The sequence below is a fragment of the Solanum verrucosum genome, unplaced genomic scaffold (assembly GCF_900185275.1).
Source record: "Solanum verrucosum unplaced genomic scaffold, falcon-dt-bn FXZP01000278.1, whole genome shotgun sequence".
In the NCBI taxonomy this organism is placed as follows: Eukaryota; Viridiplantae; Streptophyta; class Magnoliopsida; order Solanales; family Solanaceae; genus Solanum; species Solanum verrucosum.
In genome coordinates this window covers 2,441,597-2,468,593 of record NW_026020332.1, presented here as the reverse complement: position 1 = coordinate 2,468,593, position 26,997 = coordinate 2,441,597, and the positions used below count along the sequence as shown (strand labels likewise).

Here is a 26,997-nt window from a genome sequence, read left to right as displayed (position 1 = left end):
TTTTAATACATAGAAAATTTATTACTTGAAAATAAAAATTTATAAATCAAACAATATAGGAGTACTATATCTTACACAATATCTTTGGAACGCATCCTGGCTACATTTATTTTTCAGTACTATAGTAGTATATATATACATAAAAGAACTACTATGATAAGCCTTATTTGTAGAGTGCATAAATTATATATTAGTACTATTTACTAAGCTTAAGATACTAGAGGAGGAACACTTTGTTCATTCCTAAAGAAATTTGTTGGATCAATTTTAGTCTTGATTTTGACCAATCTATCAAAGTTGTTCTTGAAATATTTCACTCCCCAAATTCTTGCTTGTTCATAGCTTGTGTTTCCTTTGTTGTTCACTCCCAAATCAAGATCTCTATAGTTGAAATATGCAGCTCTAGGAGATTTTGACACATACCTAGCCATGTATCCATAAAGGTTTCGAATCCAAGATAGATGCTTATTAGAACTTTCCATTTCCCTCCAATTCACCCCATAATGGATCATGAATATGTTTCCATCTCTATGAGGGAAAGGTGTTTCAGATTCTGAGATGTCACTCAACTTTCCTCCGTAGGGACTAAATTGTAATTCTGTTGAGTATTCGCCTACTTGGTTGAATAGCTTCCATATACCTTCAAGACCATTTATAGAAATTGGACGTTGGACATAGTCTGATTTACCTTTGAAGAATCCGGTTTGATAAGTTGAGTTATTCCAATCTAGTAACACATCAATTGATGTGCCTCTAGGGAAACCGACAAAGAAGAGTATAGATTCAATCCAACTCATCTCAATGCAATCTTCCTTCACTAACCCTAGTTCTGGGAAGCTATCTTGCATTTCATGGAGGAGGTCATCGACTCCTCCAACAAACATTGTAGTAAAAAAGGCGTGGACAGTCCTTTGTCCATGCTGGAAAGGAGATTCACTACTCCTCAAGAAGATCCTGAGGAGGAGATTGTCATCAACTTTGTTTGCAATATGTTGCCATTTGTAAACAAGTTGAGTGGCATTTTGTTCCAACGTTCGTGTCACGTTGAATACAGTCACCTTTTCTGGAATATCAAGTAATTTCACCTTCCATGAGATAATGAGACCAAAACTAGTCCCTCCACCTCCTCTAATAGCCCAAAAGAGATCCTCACCCATTGATTTTCGATCCAGGATTCGTCCATTAGCATCGATTAATTTTGCATCAATGATGTTATCAGCAGCAGTACCGAATTTTCGTGACATCATGCCATAGCCTCCACCACTAAAGTGTCCACCAACACCAACAGTTGGGCAAACCCCAGCAACAAAGGCCAATTGTTTACTTTTTTCCGCGATTCTATAGTAAACTTCCCCTAGGGTCGCGCCAGCTTGAATCCAAGCAGTCTTGTCTTCAGTATCTATGGAGATTGATCTTAGGTTTCTAAGATCAATTATGACAAAAGGGGTCTCCGAAATATATGAAAGTCCCTCATAGTCATGTCCACCGCCTCGAATTCTAATTTGTAGGCCATGTTTCTTGGAGCAATATATAGCTGCCTGGATTTGAGATTCATTATTAGGAGTGAAAATAATTGATGGTTTGAAATCGGAAGTTATCCTTAGATTACTTGAAAAAGAGTTATAAAGGGTGGAATATGATGAGTTTTTAGGAGTGTAGATAACTTGTGATATTGAGCTTGAGTTCATAATTTTGTGAGAAAGGCATTCAAGAAAGTCATCATGCAGGGTGGTGTTGGCCCATGATGATGAAAGGCAAATTGAGAGAAAGAGAAATATTGTTAACTTCTTGAAAGTAGTCATGATTGTTTGTTGCAAATTTTGATGTTGGAGAAAATGGAAACTAACAACTCCTATTTATAGATTTAGCTAGGGAGAAATCAAAGAAGTTTAGTTTCAAACCCTAAGACCACGTGGTATAGAATAATATTTTGTCGGTTGTTCATTTTGATTTTGCACGGCTCTTAAAAAATAATGATTAATATATATAGTTTATAACGATACTTTAATATATTAAATATGACATATAAAAGTGAAAATTTATTTTTAAAATAGTAAAAATCTACGGAGGGAGTATTATGTCTTCACCTAACTTTAATCGTAAAACATTTCCTAATCCGTGATAGAATTTTCTTTTATTAGGTTTAAAAAGCAAAATCGAACTCTGCGTGCAATTATTTTTTTCGTGCAAGAAAAGTATATGTATACACACATTCCAAAGACTCGTCAATTGTCATGTTTATTCATATAGAATTAGATGCACACGCTTCCTCATGCCTAACGTGGAATATTATCCGATTACTGGAAAAAATCTGCGCAATTCAAATTTAGTCAGAGCATCAATATGGGCATCGAACATTAGAATTGGGTGGGAAACTAAAAAAAAAAAAAGTATAACTATTCATATCATTGATAATGATCAATAAAACTAATTCGAGAAAATATTTTTCTCCTAAGTTGAAATCTTACATATCTTCTAGATTTGAATCTTTGATTATAATAACCTACTTTGATATAATTGTGTAGTCGACTAGACAAATTATTTTCTGGATATTATTAATATATTATGTCACTTTTAATAAATAAATTTCTGTAGAAAACTTAACATTTTCATGTGCATTGTTGGAACTAGGGGTGTACATGACCGGGCTGGCTTGGGTTTTTCAAATATCAAACCAAACAATTTGTGTAAAAATTTTAAATTTATAAACCAAATCAAACTAATAAAATTCGAATTTTTTCAAGTTTTTCAACCTCGGGTTGGTTCGGGTTTTTCAAATACCAAACCAAACCATTGTGTCTAATTTTTAAATTTATAAATCAAAATAAACTAATAAACCTCGGATTTTTTAGCTTTTGGATTTTTCGCATATAAACATATAATTAACTTGTGCTCCAAATATTTCTTTAGTCCAACCAAAATACAATTATCTAAGGTGTTTCTTAAAAGAATAACACAAAATATGAGATGAGTGATGACACTAAAATATTCAATAAAAAATAATAATGAAATCATCATATAAAATAAATATGGCAAAGTCATAATGAAAATGATCATAATTTAAAAGTACTAAATCATGCTAAAATAAGTTTAATAAGTATTAGTTACATTACTAAATATTTAAGGAAAATTAAAAAGTAGATTATGTATTTTAATTGTCTAAACCAATGTAAAACTAAAAAACCAATATTCAATATTATTGTCATTCTTAGTGTTGAATTGATTTTCTTTTTGTATTAGTATTAATTTGATTTTGATTTAAGTTTTATTATAATTATCAACATCTATGAAGTATAATCTTTATTGGACCATTCCGAATTCTAAATTTTAAACTTGAAATAATATATTAAAAGATAAAAACTATGAAATAGTATAATAAATATTTTAAAATTATATCAATGTAAATATTTTTATGTATAAAATAAAATTTTAAAATTACTTATATAATGTCGGGTTGGTTTTTTTTAGTTAAAACCAAACCAACCCAAATATAGTCGGGTTTTTTTTCCAATACCAAACCACTAGTCGGATTTTTGTTCGGTTTGACTTGACTTACGATTTGGTTCGATTTTCGGTTCGGTTTTATACACCCTGGAACATAAAGATTAAATAAATTCTCTGTTCATTAACGTATTAAGCAATTGTCCGACTTGATTTTTCAAAGGTCAAACTAGACCTTAATAAGAAATTGTAATTTATGAAAATTGATGGGTTTTTGTGTCAAACTTCCTATATGTAAATTGTCCCAAAATTATCATTGACCAAATCCACTTTGACCTTTAGATGATAAATATGGATAAAGATACTAACAATTTTTTTAGACTCTATCGGATGGAAAAATATCATGATAATAATTTTTGCATATAAAATTACAGCGAAATTAGAAATATTACTAAAAAAGTTAAAAAAAATTTAGTACATATATCTCTAAAATGAGAACGTATAATTGAAGACTTGTAATTATGGTCCAAGAAACTGTGTAAATTACAAAGCCTACGGTTATACATTGAACTCAAAAGGTCTAAATCATTATAATTATGATGAGTAAATTACATAACTTAAAAGCTTAATTTACGTATGTAAAATTATTTAATAAAATTAGACAAAATGTTCAATAAGTCCAAATTCCATACCCAAATAACCTAATTATTATTTATTATTAAAATTAGTCTTCCTTCTTTCTTCGTTGCTTTCCTTCTTCATTCCCCTTAGTCTGTCATGTCAGCAATATTTAAAACTTCTTAAATTTCGATTTTAAAATTTGATGCATCGTAAATATGTATCATTTCGGATAAATAATATATCAAAAGGGATTTTAAGCTAAAGACAATATAGGAAGGAGGGGGGCAGGGCCGACTCAACAAGATCGGGGGCCTAAAGCCAAACCTTAAAGAGAGGCCCTAATATTTTGAGAAGTATTTTGTTTCTTTAATCTCTTTAATAATTTTATTCTTGACTTCACTTGCCAATAAGTTTAATAATTCACTTTGTATATTATGTCCAAGGTAATGACTATGAATTTCGTCATGCTTATTCTTCAAATAAGTTCTTGCATAGCTGGATCAAATTTATTAGAGAAAAATGGTCAAATGCCCCCAATCTATTACCGGATTCCCAACTACACACTTCAACTTTACGCATGCCCTATCACCCCCCCTAAACTGTTTAAAACTGAAATTATTACACCCTTAAAAAGGAACAACCACATTTATATTGACAGGTGAAACTCACGCGTTTGACACGTGGATTTCTTTAAAAACTATTATTTTTTACCTTTTTCTCCTATATTTTCATCTTCCCTTCCAACACCAAAAGTCTTTTCATCATTTTTTTCTTTCATTGCAAACAGAAAACTTCACCAATCAACCTATCGGCACCACCCACTTCCTACCACCAGCTAGCATTACCAAGTCCTAAATCTTTTGACATATAAAAAAACATCAATTATTAATGCTTCTTTTCTTTCTTTACAATAGCCCATAAATTAATTCATATCTTTTTGGAGGAACTCTAAACAATTTGACGACTTATAATAGCAAAAGGAAATTTCTAACTATCTTCCGAAATCATTAGATCTGAACTCATTTAAAAATTAGCGTCACACCGTCTCATCACATGTGGGTTTCATTGAAAACTCAAAATTATTTCTGGGTTTGAAATAAAATTGCCTAATTGAGGCATCGAATAATCAAGATATGAATTTCCAACCTAATCGGCCTTGTGGGTTGACATGTAAAGTGATGATTAACAACTCCAATAATATCAATAAGGAATTGATTTTCAAAATTTTCTAATTTCATGCACAAATTGAAAAATACAAATTCAAGAATCAAGAGGAATACTAAAATTTCATTGTCAATTATGTGGAGTGTGATGACCCGGAAGGTCATTTTTGGAAATTTTGAACTATTCGTTTAACTTAAGTTAATTAATCGATAGTTAGTGGGTTAAAGTGATCATTTATTAAAGACTATACCACTTGACCATGGGTTAAAATGAATTAAATTATTTGGGGTTTAATATTTGAGTCATAACTGAAAAAGGAAAAGAAGAAAAGGGCGTAGGGTTTCGGCATCGTGAGTTTCGATCTGCTTCAGGTATTGCATCAAGTGCTCTGCATGCTCTTCATTAATTTCTACATATGTATATGTGTGGAAATAATAATATATTAGGTAGGAAAAGGATGAATTGCTTCGTAAGTTTGTAGTTAAGAAACGGTGCTAATATTATTGTTATTATTATTATATTTCTTTTTTTGTTTGTTGTCAATTTATGGGGATGAAGGGAGTTGAACTGTTAGGAGTATATATATATAATTATTTTCCATACATGCTATCTCCAGTTTCAAGTAGTAAGTTGAATTCTCACTAAAGGAGTTAGATTATTACTCTATATATGTTAAGGCCTAATTGATTTCTTGGGGAAAGAATAATGTCATTGTTGTACACTTGGTGGGTTTTGAAAATTGTGAGGATAAAGTTATGATTACATATTATAAATTTAGGAACCTGCCGGCGACATATTAATCTTGATTTTTGCCGATTCCCACCACTGGTTTCATAACCAGTGGTTCCGAAAATTAGTAATTCTTATGTTATTATCACATTGTATTTTAATTTTGATATATTAATTAAAATAGATAATTAAACATTAAGTATATCGTATTTTTGTGAATGTCATTAGATTTACGATAATTGAAGGAATTGGAAGAATTGACAAGTTAATGGGCATCAAGACTTGGGAACTTAATTATAAATTTGGGTAAGCTTTTGGGTCTAGGTTAAACCTATAGTGACATGAGTGTTGTTAGTTTCGGAATCTTATTGTGACTATGTATTTGAATAGATTGTATTGATTTGGAAGCTCAACGAAAAGGGAAGGCTCAAGTCTCGGAGTGATTGTTCGGTTATTTGAGGCAAGTGAATTTCTAAACCCTTGCTAAGCGTATGGAATTCGTGTATTTCCTTGTGTATATGTTTGGGAGTAATGGGAATTGGTGATGGGTTGACTTTTCCATGTTGAATAATTCTAGTGATGGAAAAAGGGTAATAAAAAGGCTTGTTGTTTAATTGTTGATGTTGTGTCACGATTGTATTGTTGTGAATTGTACATTGATATTAAATTGGTCATCTTCTCATTATTTGTGTGAACATGTCATTTGCATTGTTCTGAGACATTGTTGTGATAAGTGTTATGTGATAAAAGGATGTACCATTATCGAGGGTCGTATCGCGCGCCGCGATGGATACTATATTTTGAGGGACGTATCGCGCGCCGCGATGGTTACTATTATCGAGGGTCGTATCGCGCGCCGCGATGGATGCATGGACAGATATGTCCCCCATGGGTCCCGGACTGAGAGACAGCGGGTGTGTATCATTAGGTCAGACATGCATCACTATACTTGATATTGCATTTCATTGCATTGCATTATTTATATTATTGATGAACTTGATCTTGTGTGTTGCTGATCTTGTGAGTGCCTTTTTGTGAAACTTGTTATCGATGAATATTGAGTTGTTATTGAGAATATATAATATATTAGAGTGCTGTTGTTGAGCTGTATGATTTGTAAACTGTGAATTGTTAGGTTGAGCTGGTTTTATGCAGGTTGTAGCTATGGAGGTTAGGATGGGGTGTAAGGAGTACCCGTATTCTGTACCCTTAGCTTGTGTTTAGAGGTTTACTTGTTGAGTACCGTGTGGTTTGGTACTCACCCCTTGCTTCTACAATCTTTTGTAGGTTACGAGCCCGGATCTTCGTGATACCTTCCATTCTCTTCGTTTCCGAGGCTTTCTGTGGAGATCTGAGAGGTAGCTGTTTGTCATCTCAGCGAACCTCCTTACTAATGTTTATGATTTTGTTTTTACTTGAAAGACAACATCATTTGAGACTTGCGTATTTTATTTCAATTATAGTATTTACATTAGAGGCTTGTGCACGTGACAACCAGGTTTTGGGGATTGAATTAAGTTGACTTGTTTTCGTAATAGTAATTGTTTTGAACCTTGCTTTATTTCCGCACTTTATAGAAATGATTGGGTTTTAGGCTGACTTGTCTTGGTGGGATACGACGAGTGCCATCACATCCATTTTTGGGTCGTGACATGGAGATGGTAGTGACGGTGACGATAGAGAAAATAGTGGCGGTGGCGATTTAGAGATGATGAGTGGTGGAATTTGATCTATGTTGTAATGAAGAAGAAAGAAACAAATAAAGAAAAAAGAATAATTATAAATACAAGTATTTCTGAAAAGAAATATTCAAAAATAAAAGTTTACTATTTGATTTTGGTGCTCACTCTCTCAAGGAGAGTGAAATACACTCATTTTGCCACATAAGCGTTCAGGGAGATGATAATTTCAGTTTTAAATAGTTTGGGAGGGTGATAGGACTCTTGTAAAGTTTAAGTGTGTAGTTGGGAATCCGGTAATAGATTGGGGGTGCATTTGACTATTTTCTCAATTTATTAATCACTTCAATTAGGCTTTAAAAATTACCGTTGCTTTCTTGATAGATCTTGCCATATGTTCCCCTAAATGCTAAATTATTTTTCCAAAGGGTTTTGATCACGTCAATAATTCTTGACAATACATTTTTCCATTACACTTTATCTCTATCAATTTGTTACTGCACAACTTTATCAATTGTTTTTTTAATGCAATCTCATTTCTAAATCAATACACGAGCTCATATTATTAATAATATGTTCATTCTTTACTTCATTGACTTTGAGCTTAACACTAAGATTTCTCCACTCATTACTACCTTCACTAGCTAGTTTACTATTGCAAATAATAGAAGTTGTGCTAAATAATTTACAACAAAAATAATATTTTTTTTATCCAAATCTTTAGAGTAGATTAATCATTTTCTTTCATGCTTTTCTCCTTTTACCAATTTTTGAATATAGTGTGTTGTAGAAAAATGTTGTATGTATTTATCTTGTGGAAAATTATATCAGTCATTCTAAATGGTCCATTTTCTACTAATAGATCTCTCAATTTTTTATCTACATTATTCCATTGACTTGGATCTTATATATTTTTAGGGATGCAACTATTTAAATTATCTAGGAGTTCTTGATATCGGGAACAATGTCACATTTTCACCAACTTCTTCTAGATTTTATTCTTGGGTATTATTATCATCTAAATCAATTCTATTGGTGACTTGTTCATTCGAAATATTTATTATTTGTCAAAAATCTAAAAAGGGCTCTTTTTTAAGATTTATTTAATTCTTCAAATTTTCTCTCTTTTTGCAAAATCAGAATCATATTTTCTAGTTGACATCTAGGGGTGTTCACAGTTTGGTTTGGGTCGGTTATTGGTCAAAACCAAAACCAAATCAACTTAATCGGTTTTAAAATTATCAAAACCAAACCAAACAAATATAATATACATTTATCGGTTTGGTTGTTTTCGGTTTTGATTTGGTTTGGTTCGGTTATTCAGTTATTAACCATACATAAAAATAAAAGAAACAATTCATTCAAAACGTGAAAAAAAGTGACAACAATCCATTCAAACAAAAAAATAGTTAGAATGACTGGCATTACAAAACTTTCAATTATTGAATTTACTGAATAAAACTTCAAAATTCACTATTTTGGCATAGAAGGAAGAGACAATGACATTTTCAGTCCCACAAAGAATTTCCATAGACACTCATATACATGAAACCAATAAGAAAAATATTCTCACCTTTGACATTTTTTCTTTCATAAGTAAATTATAAATAAATTTGATGAAACATATATAAAATCTTTAAAATTGTTTATGAATATAATATATTATGTGTATGCATAATAATAAAATTTATGTATATAACTTGTTGGTTCGGTTCGGTTATTTCTTCGATTTTTTCCGAACAAAACCATAACCAAACCAAATACTATCGGTTCTTAACAATCTAAAACCAAACCAAACCAAAACCCAAATTAAATCGGTTCATTTAATCGGTTTGATTTGGTTTTTCGGTTTGGATCGGTTTTTATCCAAACCATGAACACCCCTACTGATATCAAGATTGAATAAATTTTCATAATAATTCAAACAATTTACATATACTTAAGAATATCAACAATAACAATTTTTCAAGAAAAATTATAAAACCTCTTACACGTTTTTTTTTCCTCAAAAAATTAATATAATTTTTTTAATAATATGTGTTTTACTCGAAAAATAAAAGAAAAAATGACTTGTTTCGAAAAATCGACTAAACTTATGATTTGAAGAGAAATTGATTTTTTCAAAAGAAACAGAGTCGCCACTTAATTTTTTAGTAAAAATCAAGAAAAAACTCAAGGTTTTCAAAAGATTCAAACAGATAAAATCAATTTAAAAAGGGTTCAAGTTCAAGGTACATTCCGAAAAGGTGTTAGGCTCTCGAAATGTCCGCTAACTTGCGGTTGACAGACGATTTGACTAAAAATGACTTTGACTAATTTTTAAACCTTTAACTAAGTACAAAAACTCATTTTTATTTATTTATTTATTTTACTATTATTTTTTTCTAAATAATTTTTTTTGAGGGGAAATAAACTAAAGGGGATCATTCGAAAGGGAAGTAACTTAAGTGTTAACAAGACTAAGGCTAAAATAGAGCTGAGTAATAAGTAATATATATATATATATATATATATATATGTAAGAAAAATAAATAAAACTTTTGAATATAAAGAGAAACGACTATCTTCGGAAATTTAATTAAGTTAAACCAAAGTGAAGATAAATTGTTAGTTAATTCAATGACAAATAAATAAAGAGGAAAAGGGAGAGAATATTGAACTTGGGCTTTTTGCCCAAATTCGAAATTGGGCTTGCCAACACTTTTATCCATGTCCTATTATCTAAAGTTTGTCAACAATGATGGGTTTTGGCCCATCTCATAAAAAATCAGCTCCTTATCATTTTTGGCCTGCTGTAATTTCATTGGGCTTTTGCTCATTTTCTGCTACCTGGACCTGCTGGCAACAAAGATCTTGGGCTTGAAGCCCATTTTCGAGTTTCCCAGAATTGTATACATTTGTATACTGATGTATATCAGCCCTTGTTCCTGTATATTATATGTATACAGACGTGTGCAATCCATTTTTTCAGCATGTGTTTCATCTCGATTTTGACCTGTTCATCGATTCTTAAGGCTGGCCGACTCGAAGGAAAGGGTTTGAGCCTTTATGGATCTCTCGAAATGCGGGAAAAGAAAAATAGGAGTTCGTGGCGAGCTTGGACAGATTTCACATGCCACGAAAACGATGATAAGAATTAGCCAAGGAAAAGTGACATGGAATAAATAATAAACTTGATGAAAGGACAAATGAAAATAAAATGAAACTATTATTTAACTACTCGAACTAGTCAAAACAAAGAAGACATATATGCATTTACGAACAATACAACACTCATAATAAGTTTCACTCATAACATACGGTGGCTATGAAACAAAAAAAAACATGCTACCTTTTTGAACAAATGGGACAAATAAAATTTATAAATGAGACCATCTACAGAGGTGAGTCTCCCAAACAAACATAACAAAAAGAAGTGAGTAGCCATGACTTAAACTCAAACAAGGACACAATCTAAATATTAACATTATCGGGAAGTTTCTTACGACTAACTTTAAGCCCTTTTAAAGAATAAAATGACCAGGGCACATGAAATCTGAAAAATCATGCTAAGAACACTTTGATCAAACTTTTTTCAAACTCGTTCACACTATATGAAACGCATGCAGCTGAACAGGGACAATTTTGAAAACAAAAATTCATGCTCAAAATAACTAGGTTGCATTAGGGAAAATCACACAACTACACTAAACACAAAAGGTCAATTTTAGTTTCAAAAGAAAGAGCAAAAACAGGATATTAAGAGCTAAAATGAAACCTTAATATAAAACACACACCTTATCAAAGCTATAATCACATCTCCCAAATCAGATTTGCAATAATCGAACAAGAAAATAAAGTTTAGGCAACACAATCAGTTGTTAACATGTAGAACAACAAGATTACTTAAAACTAGCACTAATCACACTCTTATACAAATAAAATCAATAAGGGAACCAGCATAAGTGACCACTCAAATATCATCAGAACTATAATCAAATCTGTAGAGAAAAGAAGAGTGATACATAAAGAAAATAAGTTGAACAACCCATATTTGTCAAAAAAAAAAAACAAAAACAGAGAATATGACGAGTATTCAATGTACTCCACATAGAAAGCATCGCATTAAATTAAATCTGAACATGATAACATGAATATATCTAGCAATTAGAGGGAGGACTATCATCAATCAGCCCATATTCAAGCATAATCTAAGTGACATGAACATTCAAGGAACATAAAAGTCGAGAAGAAAGAAATGAAACGAAAACGAGATAGGGACAAGGTTGTTACCTTTTCCTAGGCAACAGACTGGGACCAAAACGAACGGAGGAGTAGTGACTTCACCACGAATGAAAATCAAACAGAGCTACTATGAAGAATCTCCGATGCAAGCTTCGAAACAAATTTCTAGGACTCGAAATTTCTAGATTTAATAATTATAGCTATCCCTTTCTTCTTGCAAATATATTCTTGTATGTAGTCTTTAGCTACTGGGAAACCGAAAAATCTAAAGGAAGTCGAAAACCAAAACTCGAACCTATTTCGTATTTGGTTTCTATAGCTATTTCTTACTAAGTATTTCTCTCTGTATTATTGAGAATAAGTAATTAGTTTGTTAGTTCAGTTTCTGTTATGTAACTAACTCTTCTAGCTGTATTAGTTTGTTAGAGAATGAACAATGTGTGATCTATATGTGATCTATATAAAGAGCACATTCTCCTTTATTGTAAATCATCAGAATAAAAATCTTCTTTCCTCTCTTCTTCAATTCATCCATTCCTTCCATAACTGCTTCCATGGAAGAGTTGCTTCCATGGCTTCTATCATAAAAGCTTAAAGTTTACATGGTATCAGAGCAGCGACACTGGGATTGTCCTTCTAGCTGCGTACAAGTTATGTAATCAGATTCAAAATCGTTCAAATAACTCTCAACAATGGTAGAGTGAACAGTCGCAACTCTCGAACATAATCATCATTTGTATCTTCATGCATCAGACATGCCAGGTACTGCGTTGATTGTAGTAAAACTCACTGGTCCAACAAACTACAGCTTGTGGAGTAGATCACTTCGTCTTGCATTATTGGTGAAAAACAAGCTTGGATTTTTTGATGGATCTTGCTTGAAAAACTCTTATAAAGGAGAATTAGCTGCTCAATAGGAAAGGTGTAACGCTGTGGTGCTTTCATGGATTAGCAGCACTGTGGCTCAGGAATTGATCACTACGATCGTGTATGCTTCAAATGCTAAAACAGTGTGGGATGATTTTAAAGAGAGATTTGACAAGTCCAATCTTACTCGAGTTTATCAGCTTTGGGCAGATGTATCTTCTCTTAAGCAAGATACATACTTTGTCACAATCTATTATTCGAAATTGAGGGATTTATGGGATGAATTAGATGTGCTGGTTCCTTCTCATTTGTGTAGTTGTGATGAGGCTAGGCATTACATTGATCATCTCAGTCAACAAAGGTTGTTGATGTTTCTTATGGGCCTGAATGAGTCATATAGTCATGTTTGGAGTGATATATTACTTATATCTACTGTGTCTACTATTAATCAGGCATATGCCACAGTCATACAGGAGGAAAGTCAGAGATTACTTGGTGTTGTAGACATTAACAAAGAGCCTCTTACTATGCTAGTTAATAGAAGGCAAGGTTTCAAGGGGAAAAAACCATTATTAGATACTTCTTGTGAGCACTGTGAGTATAAGAATCATCTCACTAAGGATTGCTATTGGATCATAGGCTATCTTGCAGATTTCAAGAGTAAGAGGAAATTGGGACAATGTGTTGCTCCAGGAGTTGAAAATGGAGTTGGAAATGGTTACAGGTCCCATAATTCTGCTCCTGCAGGGTCTACTGGTTTCAAATCCTATGCAAATTCTGCCTTCACTGAAGTACAAAGACATGAATTCAATCTCACTGAGGAGGAGTATAATCATGTACTGAATCTCAGACACAACAATAATCACACAAACACTAGGAATGATGGTGAATGCAAGGCAAACGTAGCAGATAATGTGTCATTGACATCTGATTATTCTGAATATAGCTGGATAATTGATTCAGGTGCAACTTACCACATTGCATCCTCTAAAAACTTGTTAGCTGATATGAGTAGTATAGCTGATCATAGGTCAAACACTATGCAATTACCAACAGGAAAAAAGGCACACATTACTAACACAGACAACTCAATAATTCTTGGGAGATATATAGTGAAAAATGTGTTGCATGTGCCTGACTTCAAGTTTAACCTGTTATTAGTTGCCAAACTGACCAAAGACCTATTATGCAGTGTTAGTTTTTTCCCTAACTTCTGTGTGATGCAGGAGCTCTCCAATGGGAAGGTGATTGGGATTGGTAGAGAACGTGGTGGTCTTTACTTGTTGAAAGATACAGTGCAAACAGTAGCCAATGCTGCAGTAAAAGATGATAGACTAGCTTCTTTATGGCATATGAAACTGTCCATCCTTCTCTTCTTGCTATGCAACATATATCTTCTCTTAAAGGACTTATACTTGACCAAAAGTGTTGTCATGTATGTCCTCAAGCCAAGCAATGTAGACCCGTTTTTCTTCCTAGTTTACATAAGTCTAGTACTATTTTTTAGCTTCTGCATGTAGATGTATGGGGTCCCTATAGAACCCCCACTTATGATAGAAAGTAATACTTTGTTACTATAGTAGATGACTACAACAGGTTCACTTGAGCCTGTCTTATTCAATCTAAGGTTAAAGTTCAGTCTGTACTAAAGAACTTCTTAATAATGATAAACACACAGTTTGGTTTGAAAGTGGAGGTGTTAAGAACTGACAATGGTATTGAATTTATGAATTCCAAATGTAAAAGATTATTCTCTTCTCTTGGAATTGTGCATCAAACATCTTGTGCTTACACACCCAACAGAATGAGATGGTTGAAAGAAAGCATAGACACATACTAAACACTGCTAGGGCCTTGAGATTTAAGGCTGCTATTCCTATTTCGTATTGGGGGCATTGTATTAAGGCAGCAATTTATTTGATAAATAGAATTCCATCAGCAATACTACAAGGTAAATCTCCACATGAACTACTCTATGGCTCTGTTCCGAACCTAAATCATTTGAGAGTGTTTGGTTGCCTTTGTTTTACATCAGTTTTGCCCAGAACTGATAAGTTTGCTCCAAGGGAAAATAAAGGAGTCTTCATGGGATATGCAGAGACACAAAAGGGGTATAAAGTATTGGATTTGGAGTCTCATTCTTTTTATGTTAGCATGGATGTGAGATTTGTAGAGAACCAGTTTCCTTTTCAGTTTGATTCCAAAACTCAGCTTCTTGAATTGTTTGATTCATCTTGGTTACCACAATTTGAGTGTTTTTTGGATCCTGTCACTGATAAGCATCCTCCAACACTAGTTGTGGACTTGCCAGATGTTGAAGTAGAAGATAATATACCTGGTCATATTGAGTCTATGGATACAATGTCACATGATGAAAATGATCATGAAGAGATCGCAATGGCATCTCTAAAAAATTGTCATATTGTACCAGTTGCAGAACCTGCTGTTGTAATCCCTGAACATGCAAGGCCAAATAGATCCCTTAAACCTCCTATTTGGCATAAGGATTATATTCTGCCCAATTCTTCAATACAAGCTCACACTGCATGCCTTTATCCTCTTGGTGATTATGTCGCACATTCAAATATTAGTTCTCCCTATAAATCTTTCCTTAATGCTCTTTCAAATATCTCTGAACCTGCTAGTTTCAAAGAGGCCTCCAAATACAAGGAATGGGTTGCTGCAATGCAAGAAGAGATCAGTGCATTAGAGCAAAATAACACCTGGTTTGTAGTAGCTCTCCCACTTGGCAAAAAGGCTATTGGATCTAAATGGGTGTACAAAGTTAAGCTTCAGGCTAATGGTCAGGTTGAAAGGTACAAAGCAAGACTGGTTGCCAAGAGGTTCAGCCAACAGGAGGGGCTAGACTATCATGAGACTTTTTCACCTGTCGCTAAGATGGTCACAGTCAGGACTGTTATTAGTGTAGCAGCATCACACAACTGGCCTCTTTACAAAATGGATGTCCATAATGCCTTCTTGCAAGGTGATCTTCTTGAAGATGTTTATATGGACATGCCACAAAGTTTTCAGAGGCAAGGGGAGTACAAGGTATGTAAGTTGCTGAAGTCTTTATATGGACTGAAACAAGCCTCAAGACAATGGAATCTAAAGCTCACTAAGGTCCTACTAGATGTTGGTTACTCACAGAGTCCATATGATCATTCCCTTTTTACAAAGAAGGATGGACAAGAGATAGCAGTGATTCTCATATATGTGGATGATTTACTCATCACAGGTAACATCAGTAAGATGATACATGAGTTAAAGGACTCACTTCACAATAGGTTCAAAATGAAAGACCTTGGTAATCTTAAGTATTTTCTGGGCATTGAAGTCATGAGGTCTAAAACAGGCATACTTCTCATCTCAATCAGAGGAAGTATGCCCTTGAACTTATATCAGACACTGGTCTGAGTGGTGCCAAGCTAGTGAGCACACCATTGGAAGCAAATGTCAAACTTACAATAGTAGAATATGATGAGTTAACTGGGACTACTAATGATCTTGTGTACAAGGATGTCACAGCTTATCAAAGGATGGTTGGTAGATTACTATATCTTACCATTACCAGGCTTGATTTTAGTTTTACAGTCTAGGTTTTATCACCATTCATACAAAAGCCTAAACTATCACATTGGGAAGCAGCTCTGAGGTTAGTCACGTACATCAAGAATTGTCCTGGTCAAGGAATACTGTTAAGTAGTAAAAAAAGCTTGGAACTTGAAGCATTTTGTGACTCAGACTGGGCAACATGTCCAAACACAAGAAGGTCTGTGACATGATATATGGTTAAACTAGGGGATTCACTGATTTCCTGGAAGTCAAAAAAGTAGCACATAGTGAGTAGAAGTTCAACAGAGGCTGAGTACAGGAGTATGGCTGGTGCAATAGTAGAAATTACTTGGCAGGTTTGGGTGCTGAAAGAATTGAATGTGCAGGTTACAACTCCTATAAGGCACATTGTGATAGTAAAACAACACTACAAATTGCAGCTAATCCCATTTTTCATGAAAGAACTAAACACATTGAAATAGACTGCCATTTTGTGAGGGAAATGATCAAAAGTGGACTTATACAACCTACTTATGTCAATACCAAACAACAACCAGCAGACATATTGACAAATGGTCTAGGAGCAGCTTCTCATCACATGCTACTGTCCAAGCTTGGAGTCTTCAACATATACTCAGACTAAAGCTTGAGAGGGAATATTGAGAATAAGTAGTTAGTTTGTTAGTTAAGTTTCTTTTATGTAACTAACTCTTTCAGCTGTATTAGTTTGTTAGAGAATGCACAATGTGTGATCTATATATGATCTATATAAGGAGCACATTCTCCTTTATTGTAAATCATTAGAAATAAAAATCTTCTTTCCTCTCTTCTTCAATTCATCTATTCCTTCCATAACTGCTTCCACGGCTTCTATCATAAAAACTTAAAGTTTACATCTATCAACTGAAATCCCAATTTTTCCCCCAATCTTTTCCAACTCTCTTATTGAAGGTAAATGAGGGGTTTAAATACATGGGAAATAAGGTTCGATTTAGAGAGGAAAACGGGCAGATTTGGATAAAATTTTATGAATTCGAAATTCAAAAATCTCTTAACAGATAAGGTTGGAGCTGGAATTAGTACAAATCTCCAACGGAAAACAATTTTGGGCGCTTGATTTTCGAGCAAGGACGAGTGAGATGCGGAGATGGAGACACATAATGATTCTCCAAAGATTTTGGTACGAATGATAAGGAGAGAGGAGGAGAAGGATGCGTGCGAGCTGGGCTTGATTTTCTGCTGGACTCGCAATTCTGGACTGCTTATGGGTCGCGATTGCTGCTGATTTGGGTTGCTGAGTTTCTGGGTTTGTTCGCTGGGATGAAGGACAAGTTACACGGGTGGGGTAGCGTATTGTTTGTTGTTGTATTGTTGTGTATGTGTTTGTTTGGTATTGTAATTGGAATGAGCTTCTTTAGTATTGTAATTAGGCTTGGATTGGGTTATTTGACAAGTTGGGCTGCGAGAATTGTTGTTATATGGCCCAACTTGGTTTCTTAATGAAGGCATGGAAGGAAGTGGCTAAAATTGCTATTAAGGAAGTAGCCATTTAGAGTTAACAATTATGCCAAATTGAGTTTAGTTGGTGATTTGGCTAAAAATTAAATTAGATGAATTAATATAAATTAATTAATGAGCTTCTTAATCTTAACGAAATAAAAAAAATTGACTTAATTATAAAATAATTAATCCAAAAAATGTAAACTATTATATAACTAAACTAATTAGTAAAATATTTAAACAAAACAAAATCTTTTTGAGATGATTTTCGAATATTTATAAAATGTACTAATTATATATAAAATTATATAAAACATATATATTATCTAAAAATTATAAAAAAAAAAGTGACAAAACTATTTAAAATAAGTTGTAAACTATATTATTATTTATTTATTTTTAAAATTTTGTAAAACTAATTATTTTAAATCATTTAAAATTGAAGAAGCTCGAAATGATTACTTTATATTGTGGAGGTCCAAAATTGGGTGTCAACAATATGTATAAGTATTTTTTTATAAAATGGGGGCCCAAAATATATGGGCCCCAAGCGATGGCTTTATTGGCCTAGTGGTTAAGACGACCCTGGGAGTGGGGGGGGGGGGGGGGTTTAAAACAAGTCAGGATATGACAAAAGCAACTTTTTGAATCGAATGGACTTTTATGAGAAATGACGAAATTTGATACATGGATATAAAAAGAGGACGCTTTCTTGTGTTGCATCGAAGACAATGACCTAAGAGACAAGCACCTTCTCTTAGGTTTCTTCCTCTCGCACCCATCGCCGCTCAGTCCACGTTAGATCGAAAGATTAGCAAATCGGAAAAAGAAAGAGTGAAGGAGAGCAACATCTTATTGATCTCTTCGCGAGAACTGCCGGATCGTAGAAGCAAAACATAGAGAAGAGCTCATATCTAAATTTTGAGACTATATCTAGAGGAGATTTGAGTTGGTTGGGATTAAGAAAATTGGTCTACGATGCATATTTTATTGTATCAGCAATGTGTGTGTGTGTATATATATATATATATATATATATAAATTCTCTAATACTACGTAGTTTTACATTCATCTGTACAAGATTATACACTATTTATACAATATTGATACACTATATACATGTTGATACATACATATACATATGACCATTTAAAAATATTTTTTGTTAATTTTTTATGTCATGTAGACATAAATTCCACAAATAATAAAATATTGAAAAATCTAATGTAAAAAATACGACACTTATGTTATATTAATTGGATTTAATCTTTAGTGATATCTTATTTGTTCTCAAAATCATAATGTTTTTTTAACTATGGCACTGGTGCTACTGCCTATCACCACTGTCCCAAATATCGAAACAGGAAAAATTATCTCAAGCCACAATTTATATATAACATGAAATCTATTTCTATTGAATTGAAGCTTATTCAACAAAGATGTTTAGTTTTTTTCCATACACGATTTTTTCAATTAATTTCAAAGTTTTGAACATTAGGCAAGTAATTAATACAAATAAAATCCTACTAAAGTAAGAAAAACCTTGCTCATTCCTACACAATATTTGAAACGTGGCAACATTTATTTTTCAGTACTATAGTTGTATACATATACATAAAAGAACTTATTTGTAGAGTGCATAAATTAATTACTACTAAGCTTAAGATAATAGAGGAGGAATACTTTGTTCATTCCTAAAGAAATTTGTTGGATCAATTTTTGTCCTCACTTTCACCAATTATTCAAAATTGTTCTTGAAATATTTCACTCCCCAAATTCTTGCTTGTTCATAGCTTGTGTTTCCTTTGTTGTTCACTCCCAAATCAAGATCTCTATAGTTGAAATAAGCACCTCTAGGAGATTTTAACACATACCTAGCCATGTAACCATAAAGTTTTCGAATCCAAGCTATGTTACTTTGAGAATTTTTCATTCCCCCCCCCCCCCCCCCCCAAAACACCGCATAATGGATCATAAATATGTTTCCAGCTCTATGAGGGAAAGGTGTTTCATATTCTGAGATGTCACTCAACTTTCCTCCGTAGGGACTAAACTGTAATTCAGCTGAGTTTTCACCTACTTGGTTAAATAGTTTCCATATACCTTCAAGACCATTAATAGAAATTGGGTGTTGAACATAGTCTGATTTCCCTTTGAAATAATATTCTTGATTAGTTGCGCTATTATTCCAATGAAGTAGCACATCAAGTGATGTGCCCCTAGGGAAACCAGCAAAGAAGAGTATAGATTCGATCCAACTCATCTCAATGCAATCTTCTTTCACTAACCCTAGTTCCGAGAAACTATCTTGCATTTCATGGAGGAGTTCATCTACTCCTCCAACGAACATTGTAGTGAAAAAGGCATAGATAGTCCTTTGTCCACGCCTGATTGGAGATTCACTACTCTTCAGGAAGAGCCTGAGGAGAAGATTGTCATCAACTTTGTCCACGATATGTTGCCATTTGTAGACTAGTTGAGTTGCATTTTGTTCCAGTGTTCGTGTCACGTTGAATATAGTCACCTTTTCTATAATATCAAGTAATTTCACCTTCCATGAGAAAATGAGACCAAAACTAGTCCCTCCACCTCCTCTAATAGCCCAAAAGAGATCCTCACCCATTGATTCTCGATCCTGAATTCGTCCATTAGCATCAATTAATTTTACATCAATGATGATATCAGCAGATGTACCAAATTTTCGTGACATCATGCCATAGCCTCCACCACTAAAGTGTCCACCAACACCAACAGTTGGGCAAGCCCCAGCAACAAAGGCCAATTTTTTACTTTTTTCAACGATTCTATAGTAAACTTACCCTAGGGTCGCGCCAGCTTGAATTCAAGGAGTCTTGTCTTCAGTATCTATGGAGATAGATTGATCTTAGGTTTCTAAGATCAATTATGACAAAAGGGGTCTCCAAAATGTATGAAAGTCCCTCATAATCATGTCCACCGCCTCGAATTCTAATTTGTAGGCCATGTTTCTTGGAGCAATGTATAGCTGCCTGGATTTGGGATTCATCATTAGGAGTGAGAATAATTGATGGTTTGAAGTAAGAGCCTTAGAGGTTATCCTTAGGTTTATCTGTAAAGGAGTTCAAAATGGTAGAATATGAAGAGTTTTTAGGAGTGTGGATAACTTGTGATCTTGAGTTTTGAGTTCATAATTTTGTGAGAAAGACATTTAAAAAAGTCATCGTGAGTTTTGTTGGAAATTTTGATGATTGAGAAAATGGAAACAAGAACTTCTATTTATACTTTTAGCTAGACAGAAAATAAAGTGGCACGTGGTATTAAACTATATATTAATACTTTCTCCATTTGAATTTATGTGAGAAGTTTAAGAATTTTTTTTTTTTTAAACTTATTGTCTAAAAATAAGTCACTGATGTTTGCATGATCATAAATCATTTCATTAAGAATAAAATATATATTTTATAATTAAATTATTATTAAATATAGAAATATATCATTATTTTTCGTACTTACTAAAAAGAAAAGTGAGTCATATAAATTAGAAAAAATGAGTAATATTGTTGTGTTTTTACCTACTTTATTCGTAAAACATTTCTTAATCCGTGATAGAGTTTTCTTTTTTTAGTTTTAAAAAGCAAAATTGAACTCTGCGTGCATTTTATTTTTTTCGTAATAGAAAAGTATATATATATATACATTCCAAGATTAGTCAATAATTGTTATGCTTATTCATATATTATCAGTTTTTATTTTTATATTTTGTTCGTACTTAGCATTATTGGTATAATTATTCATATCATTGATAACGATCAATAAAACAAATTAGAGAAAATCTTTCCCCAATTTTTAAATCTTACATATCTTATCTTCTAGAATTGATTATCAATATATTATATAGAATATATATGTCGCCTTAAATAAAGAAATTTGTGTTGAAAACTTCAACATTTCCTCTGCATTATTGGAACATAAAGATTAAACAAATACTCTAGTCATTAAACGTTACCATCATGAGTTGTGGTGCAGTGATAGGACTGTGCCATCCTTATTTGAAGGTCTCGAGTTTGAGTCTTGGGTTTGGAGAAAATTATGTTGGGGGCATTATAGGTCAAACTAGACCTTAATAAGAAATTGTAATTTCTTAAATTTATGAAAAGTGATGGGGTTTTTTGTCCAACTTCCTATATGTATATTGTCCCAAAATTATCATTTACCAAATCCACTTTGACCTTTAGATGATAAATATGGATAAAGATGCTAATAATTTTCTTAGACGCTATCGGATGGAAAAATATTATGATAAATTTCTATATATCCGCGGAAATAAAATGACGGTAAAATTAAAAAATTTACCAAGGATAGTTAAAACTTTAGCATATATTTCTAAAAAAGTTGATTTTGATTTATAAATAAGTATTATTTTCTATATGCACAATTTAATTTTTTGACAAAAGGTGTTTGAGTAACCATCATTAGGACAATATAGCTATGCCACTTGGATATAAAATGAGAACATATAGTAATATTGAAGACTTGTAATTGAGGTCCAAGAAACTGCGCAAATTACAAAAGGCCTACTCTCATCTTTTGAAGTAATTGTGATGAGTAAATATATCGAAAGCTTACTTAAGTATATGAAATTATTTTGGAAAACTAAACAAAATGTCTATTGGATCAAGATTACCTAACTTCTTCTTCCTTCTACTTCATTTTTCTTCTTCCATACTCAAGACACTAACTGTGGTTGTTGTTGTTAGGGAAAATTACTCATATAAGCAAACATATAATAGTTAATAACTTAACATAATCATAGTTTGCTTTATTTATAATTCGCGGTCTACTTTTAGCTATAATTACGCAGCTCAACTTTTTAGTTTTGTATAATTCAGATTTTGTATAATATAATTTGTATAACTTTTGTATAATTCATAATTTGTGTAACTGTTTACACTTCTAATGTTTGTAATTGTATAAATTCGTTATTTCGAATTTATATAAAAATAATTGAATTATACAAATGTACCCGCGAATTATACAAACCTACAAATTTATACAGATCCATGAATTATACAAACGAAATAGCTTGAATTGTAGCTACAACCCATAAATATGCAAACTATAACTATGGAGCATAATTAATTTTATTATAGTGGCTATTTGCGAAAATTCCTCTTGTTGTTACTGCTTCTACTATTGGTATAACAACCAGTACATCATAGGTTAGCCAAACCCAGTCCTCTCGTATTAGGGTTGGCTCCTTGCAGTTCTCTCTTTAACACCAACAATTACTTCATCCATAAATCTTTTTTTTATTTCAAAATAGCGAAACGTCTAAAAAAGTAAAGGAGAAACTTCCATTCTAGAAAATCTTCTCTCAAAAAGAGAGACCTGTGATTACAGAGGAAGGTATTCGATTAAAAAAAGATACGATAGTCAGAATAGCTTTAGTCCAAAATTGACTAAGGACAGAAGCAAGCTACAAGCCTCTTCTTCTTCTTTCTTTTTTCGTTGCTTTCCTTCTTCATCCTCTTATTCTTGCGTACTCAGACACTAATTTTAAAATTTGATGTGCCGCAAATATGAGTTATTTTTGATGAATAATATATTAAAAGACTTTAAACATTGAGAGGAGTTTATATCTAAATTTTGAGACTATCTATAGGAGATTTGAGTTGGTTGGGATTATATATATATAAAAAAAAGTTTGCAATGTATACATTATTGTATCAACAATGTATATAAATGTATATACATCTCTAATACATAATTTTAAATCATCTATACACGATTATACATTATTTATTCAATTTTTTTTTTTTAAAATTTCCCATGACTGGGGTGTTATATATCGGAATATGAATACAATAGGGGGCTTGGCCTTACCTCCGAACATAACACAAGGATACAAATTTATCCTTCAAAAAGGGGGCAGATGAAGCTATCTTAGACCGTCCAACCCTCACAAAAAGAACAATCTATCTGGCTAACTAACAAAAAAAATTGCCTTGTCATATTTGAGACTTATAGAAGGCATTTGGTTTTTGTCAAGTTGGAATGGACCCATAGCCCCCATCGGAAGTTGTTGATAGGTGTCATAATAGGCCTCATTCTGATTGCTCGCGGCTAATTTAGCAAGATTGTTTGCAACCGTATTGACCTCTCTGAAACAGTGTTCTACCTTGACATTAGCAAGTTTCTTCAGATGTTGAACCTCTTCAATGATCCTTAATAGTTTATAATTATAGCATTTGTTCTCGTTGATCATTTGGACAAGAGATAATGAATCCACTTCAAGGTTAAAGTCTCTATAATTCAAAAGTATACATCTGCTCAAACCATATTTAGCTGCCAAGGTCTCTGCTTCCAAATTACTGTCATATTGTATAGGTGAAGAGAAGGTCATCACAAATTCACCTTTGTCGTCTCTTAACAACCCTCTTATATACACCAGCTTTAACAGTAGGAGAAGTGAAACTCCCATTAGTGTTAAGCTTCAATAGACCCAAATTTGGAAAGTTCCATGTAACACCCCGAATCCAAAACAGACCAAAAATGCAGATTTTGAGAAGTTGCAGGTGCAACCCACGGTTGCCATCCACAGACCATAGGTCAGACCATGGCCCGTGCTGGTGGTCCATGGTTCACCACTGCAACCCCTCCCCAGCCAAGCTCAGAAAAATTGGCTAAGTCTTGACTCACGGACAGACCCACGGTCCGTAGATCAGACCACGGTCCGTGGTCTGTGTCCGTGGATCAAGACCTTCTTTACCCAGCCTCTGACACGAACTACGGTCGACCAGTACGGACCTTCATTCGATCCACGGTCCGTAGGTCTGACCGTAGATGAGGGTCAGCAGCTAGTTAGCTAAAATTTCTGATGGGTCAACTTCAGATGGTCATAACTTTTAGTACAAAAGGAATTAGGTGCCCCATGACCTATTATATGATAGATAATTGAATTATCTTTCCAACGCCACCGAGTTTACTAAAATCCAACCTCCGAGTAAAAAGTTATGCTTGTTTTAGTGAAGCCCTGTCAGGCAGACTCGATTGACGGACCCAATCTACGGACCGTCGATTGAATGACGGCCTGTCAGTCCAATCCGTCGATCACTCCGACAGCAGCTAAGTCAGGGGTCTTTTGGTCTTTTCCTATTTCATTTAACCCCTAAGATACGTCGTTTAAATCCTAAATCATGAGGTTTTAGTCAGTTTAAGCCTAGAAACATAACTAGAACTTACCTTAGTCAAAACATTTAATCAAAACTTAGAAAATTAGAACGCTAAAAGGAGAAGAGAGGTCAAGAATCCTAGTTCAAGAACGTAGCAAGGTTCCATCAGTTCCAGCCCCGAAATCGAAAGATTTCTCCGTGGAATTCGTCACCAGGTATGTGGGATTTCACTAGTGGGTTCCTTTCGCCCATTAGGTCCCTAGAATTCAGTCAGATTCTTGATTCCATGATTATGAACAGACTTAGGGTTTCTAGAATTTCAACAGATCATCATGAATTAGTTATTTAAATGTTCCAAATCAGATTATCATGTTATTGCTCAGTTTCTTACATAAATTTCAGAACCCTAGCTATGTATTTCATTAGTTCTTGAATTACACATGCTAGGTCAGATATTTCAGTTATTCAGATATACATGCTCCAGTTTTATGCCACATTATCAGTATATTTCAGCATAAACCCTATTTTGAGTTATAAATCATGAGAAGCTTTTCTTTAAGACAACACTTGAGTTTTAAATTGAGTTTTTGAGAAAGTTAAATGAGTTTTGAGAAAGAGCTTCTAAAACATGATTAGTATGACAATTGAGTAGGTCATCAATGTATGGATAGTATGGTATCTAGATTTACCATCAATGTTTATGCAGTATGACTTCCCTAGTCATCAATGATCATAGTATAATATGATGTTGAATTGTTTTCTAAAAAGGAGTTTTCAAGTATGAGTATCTACATGTCAGTATTTTGAACTATTCAGTATTTCAGTCATAATATATTCAGTTATACATGCCTCAGTTTATGAATGCATCATTATCAGATTAATTGTTGCATTCTCAGTTTGCATGTTCAGTTTCGAGCTATCCAGTATTTACAGAAATTCAGTCATGACAAGTTAACTACTTAATTCATTGGGAGTAGCATAATACCAAGTTGGACTAGAGTTCATCGTACCCATATAGTCCCAGAACTACGAGCCACGTAGGTGTAAGTCCCCTCTGTGGGCAACATCAGTTTAGTGATCACGCCAACATGCCTCTATACCTCTAGCAGGGTATATTGGGTCCTCTCGATGGGGCGTATACATCGGACTCCACATTTAGCTCATGTGGTTTTATGTCGGTTATTAGTAGCTCCCATAGTTCAGTCAGATTCTATTGCATTGACCATTTATCAGTATATTCAGTATTCAGTCTCAGCATGTTATAAATTGGTCATTGCATTCAGTTAGCTCAACATTCAGTATCTATATCATGTTCAGATTATTTCATTGCTTTATTGGTTTGTTCAGGTATATGTTATTTCAGCTTTACTCTATCCTGCATGCTCAGTACCTTTCAAGTACTGACGCATACGTGTGCTATATCTTCTCGTGATGTAGGTTCAGGTTCTCAGCATCCAGATCACGTTTAGATCGGTTCCCGATCTTCAGTTCAGCAACATCAGTGGTGAGTCCTCATTCTTCGAGGACTAGTGACATGTTTACCTTTATCGCTTTTAGTCTTTAGTTTCAGTTTTGCTAGATCTAGTTGGGGCATGTCCCAACATTTCTAGTCAGTTTAGAGGCGTATTTCAGACATAGTTAGATTTAGCTTAATATTGAGTTAATAACTTCTTTGTATTAAACTCATCAGTTATAGTATATGAGTATTCCCCATCTCTTCAGTTTATTTATGATTTAGCTTCCACATCAGTATATTATCTTTAGTATGCTCATGATCATGCCAACAGGGTTAGCTTGGGATCACTTGTTGTCCTAGGTCCCATGTCCGCGTCTCGGGGGTAGCTCGGGGAGTGACATTCCAGCTGCAAACAATAGTTCTCATAGGGAATGGTTTGAGCCTCTTTTTGTGGACAACATTAGTGGTATTTTGAGTCCACCATTGATTGATCAGGTGTCTGATTGTGCCTTGGTGGTAAGATCCCAAAAAACTTGATCTTGGTTGCCAATGGTAATGGTCAATATGCATGTGTTGCACCATTTCATTGGACAATAAATTGCTTAGCTTA

The 26,997-nt window shown here is 33.5% G+C and overlaps 1 protein-coding gene across 2 annotated transcripts in view; it reads right to left on the bottom strand.

Annotated features, from left to right (window-relative positions):
* Positions 1-206: 206 nt before the first annotated feature.
* LOC125836756 (berberine bridge enzyme-like 22) overlaps positions 207-26,997 on the bottom strand; it is a 119,494-nt gene continuing 92,703 nt past the window's right edge. For both annotated transcript variants that reach the window (XM_049515960.1, XM_049515959.1), the window contains one exon: positions 207-1,663. In XM_049515960.1, coding sequence (XP_049371917.1) covers positions 210-1,663 — 1,454 coding nt within the window. In that variant the 3' untranslated portion in view covers positions 207-209. The remainder of the gene's footprint in view (positions 1,664-26,997) is intronic.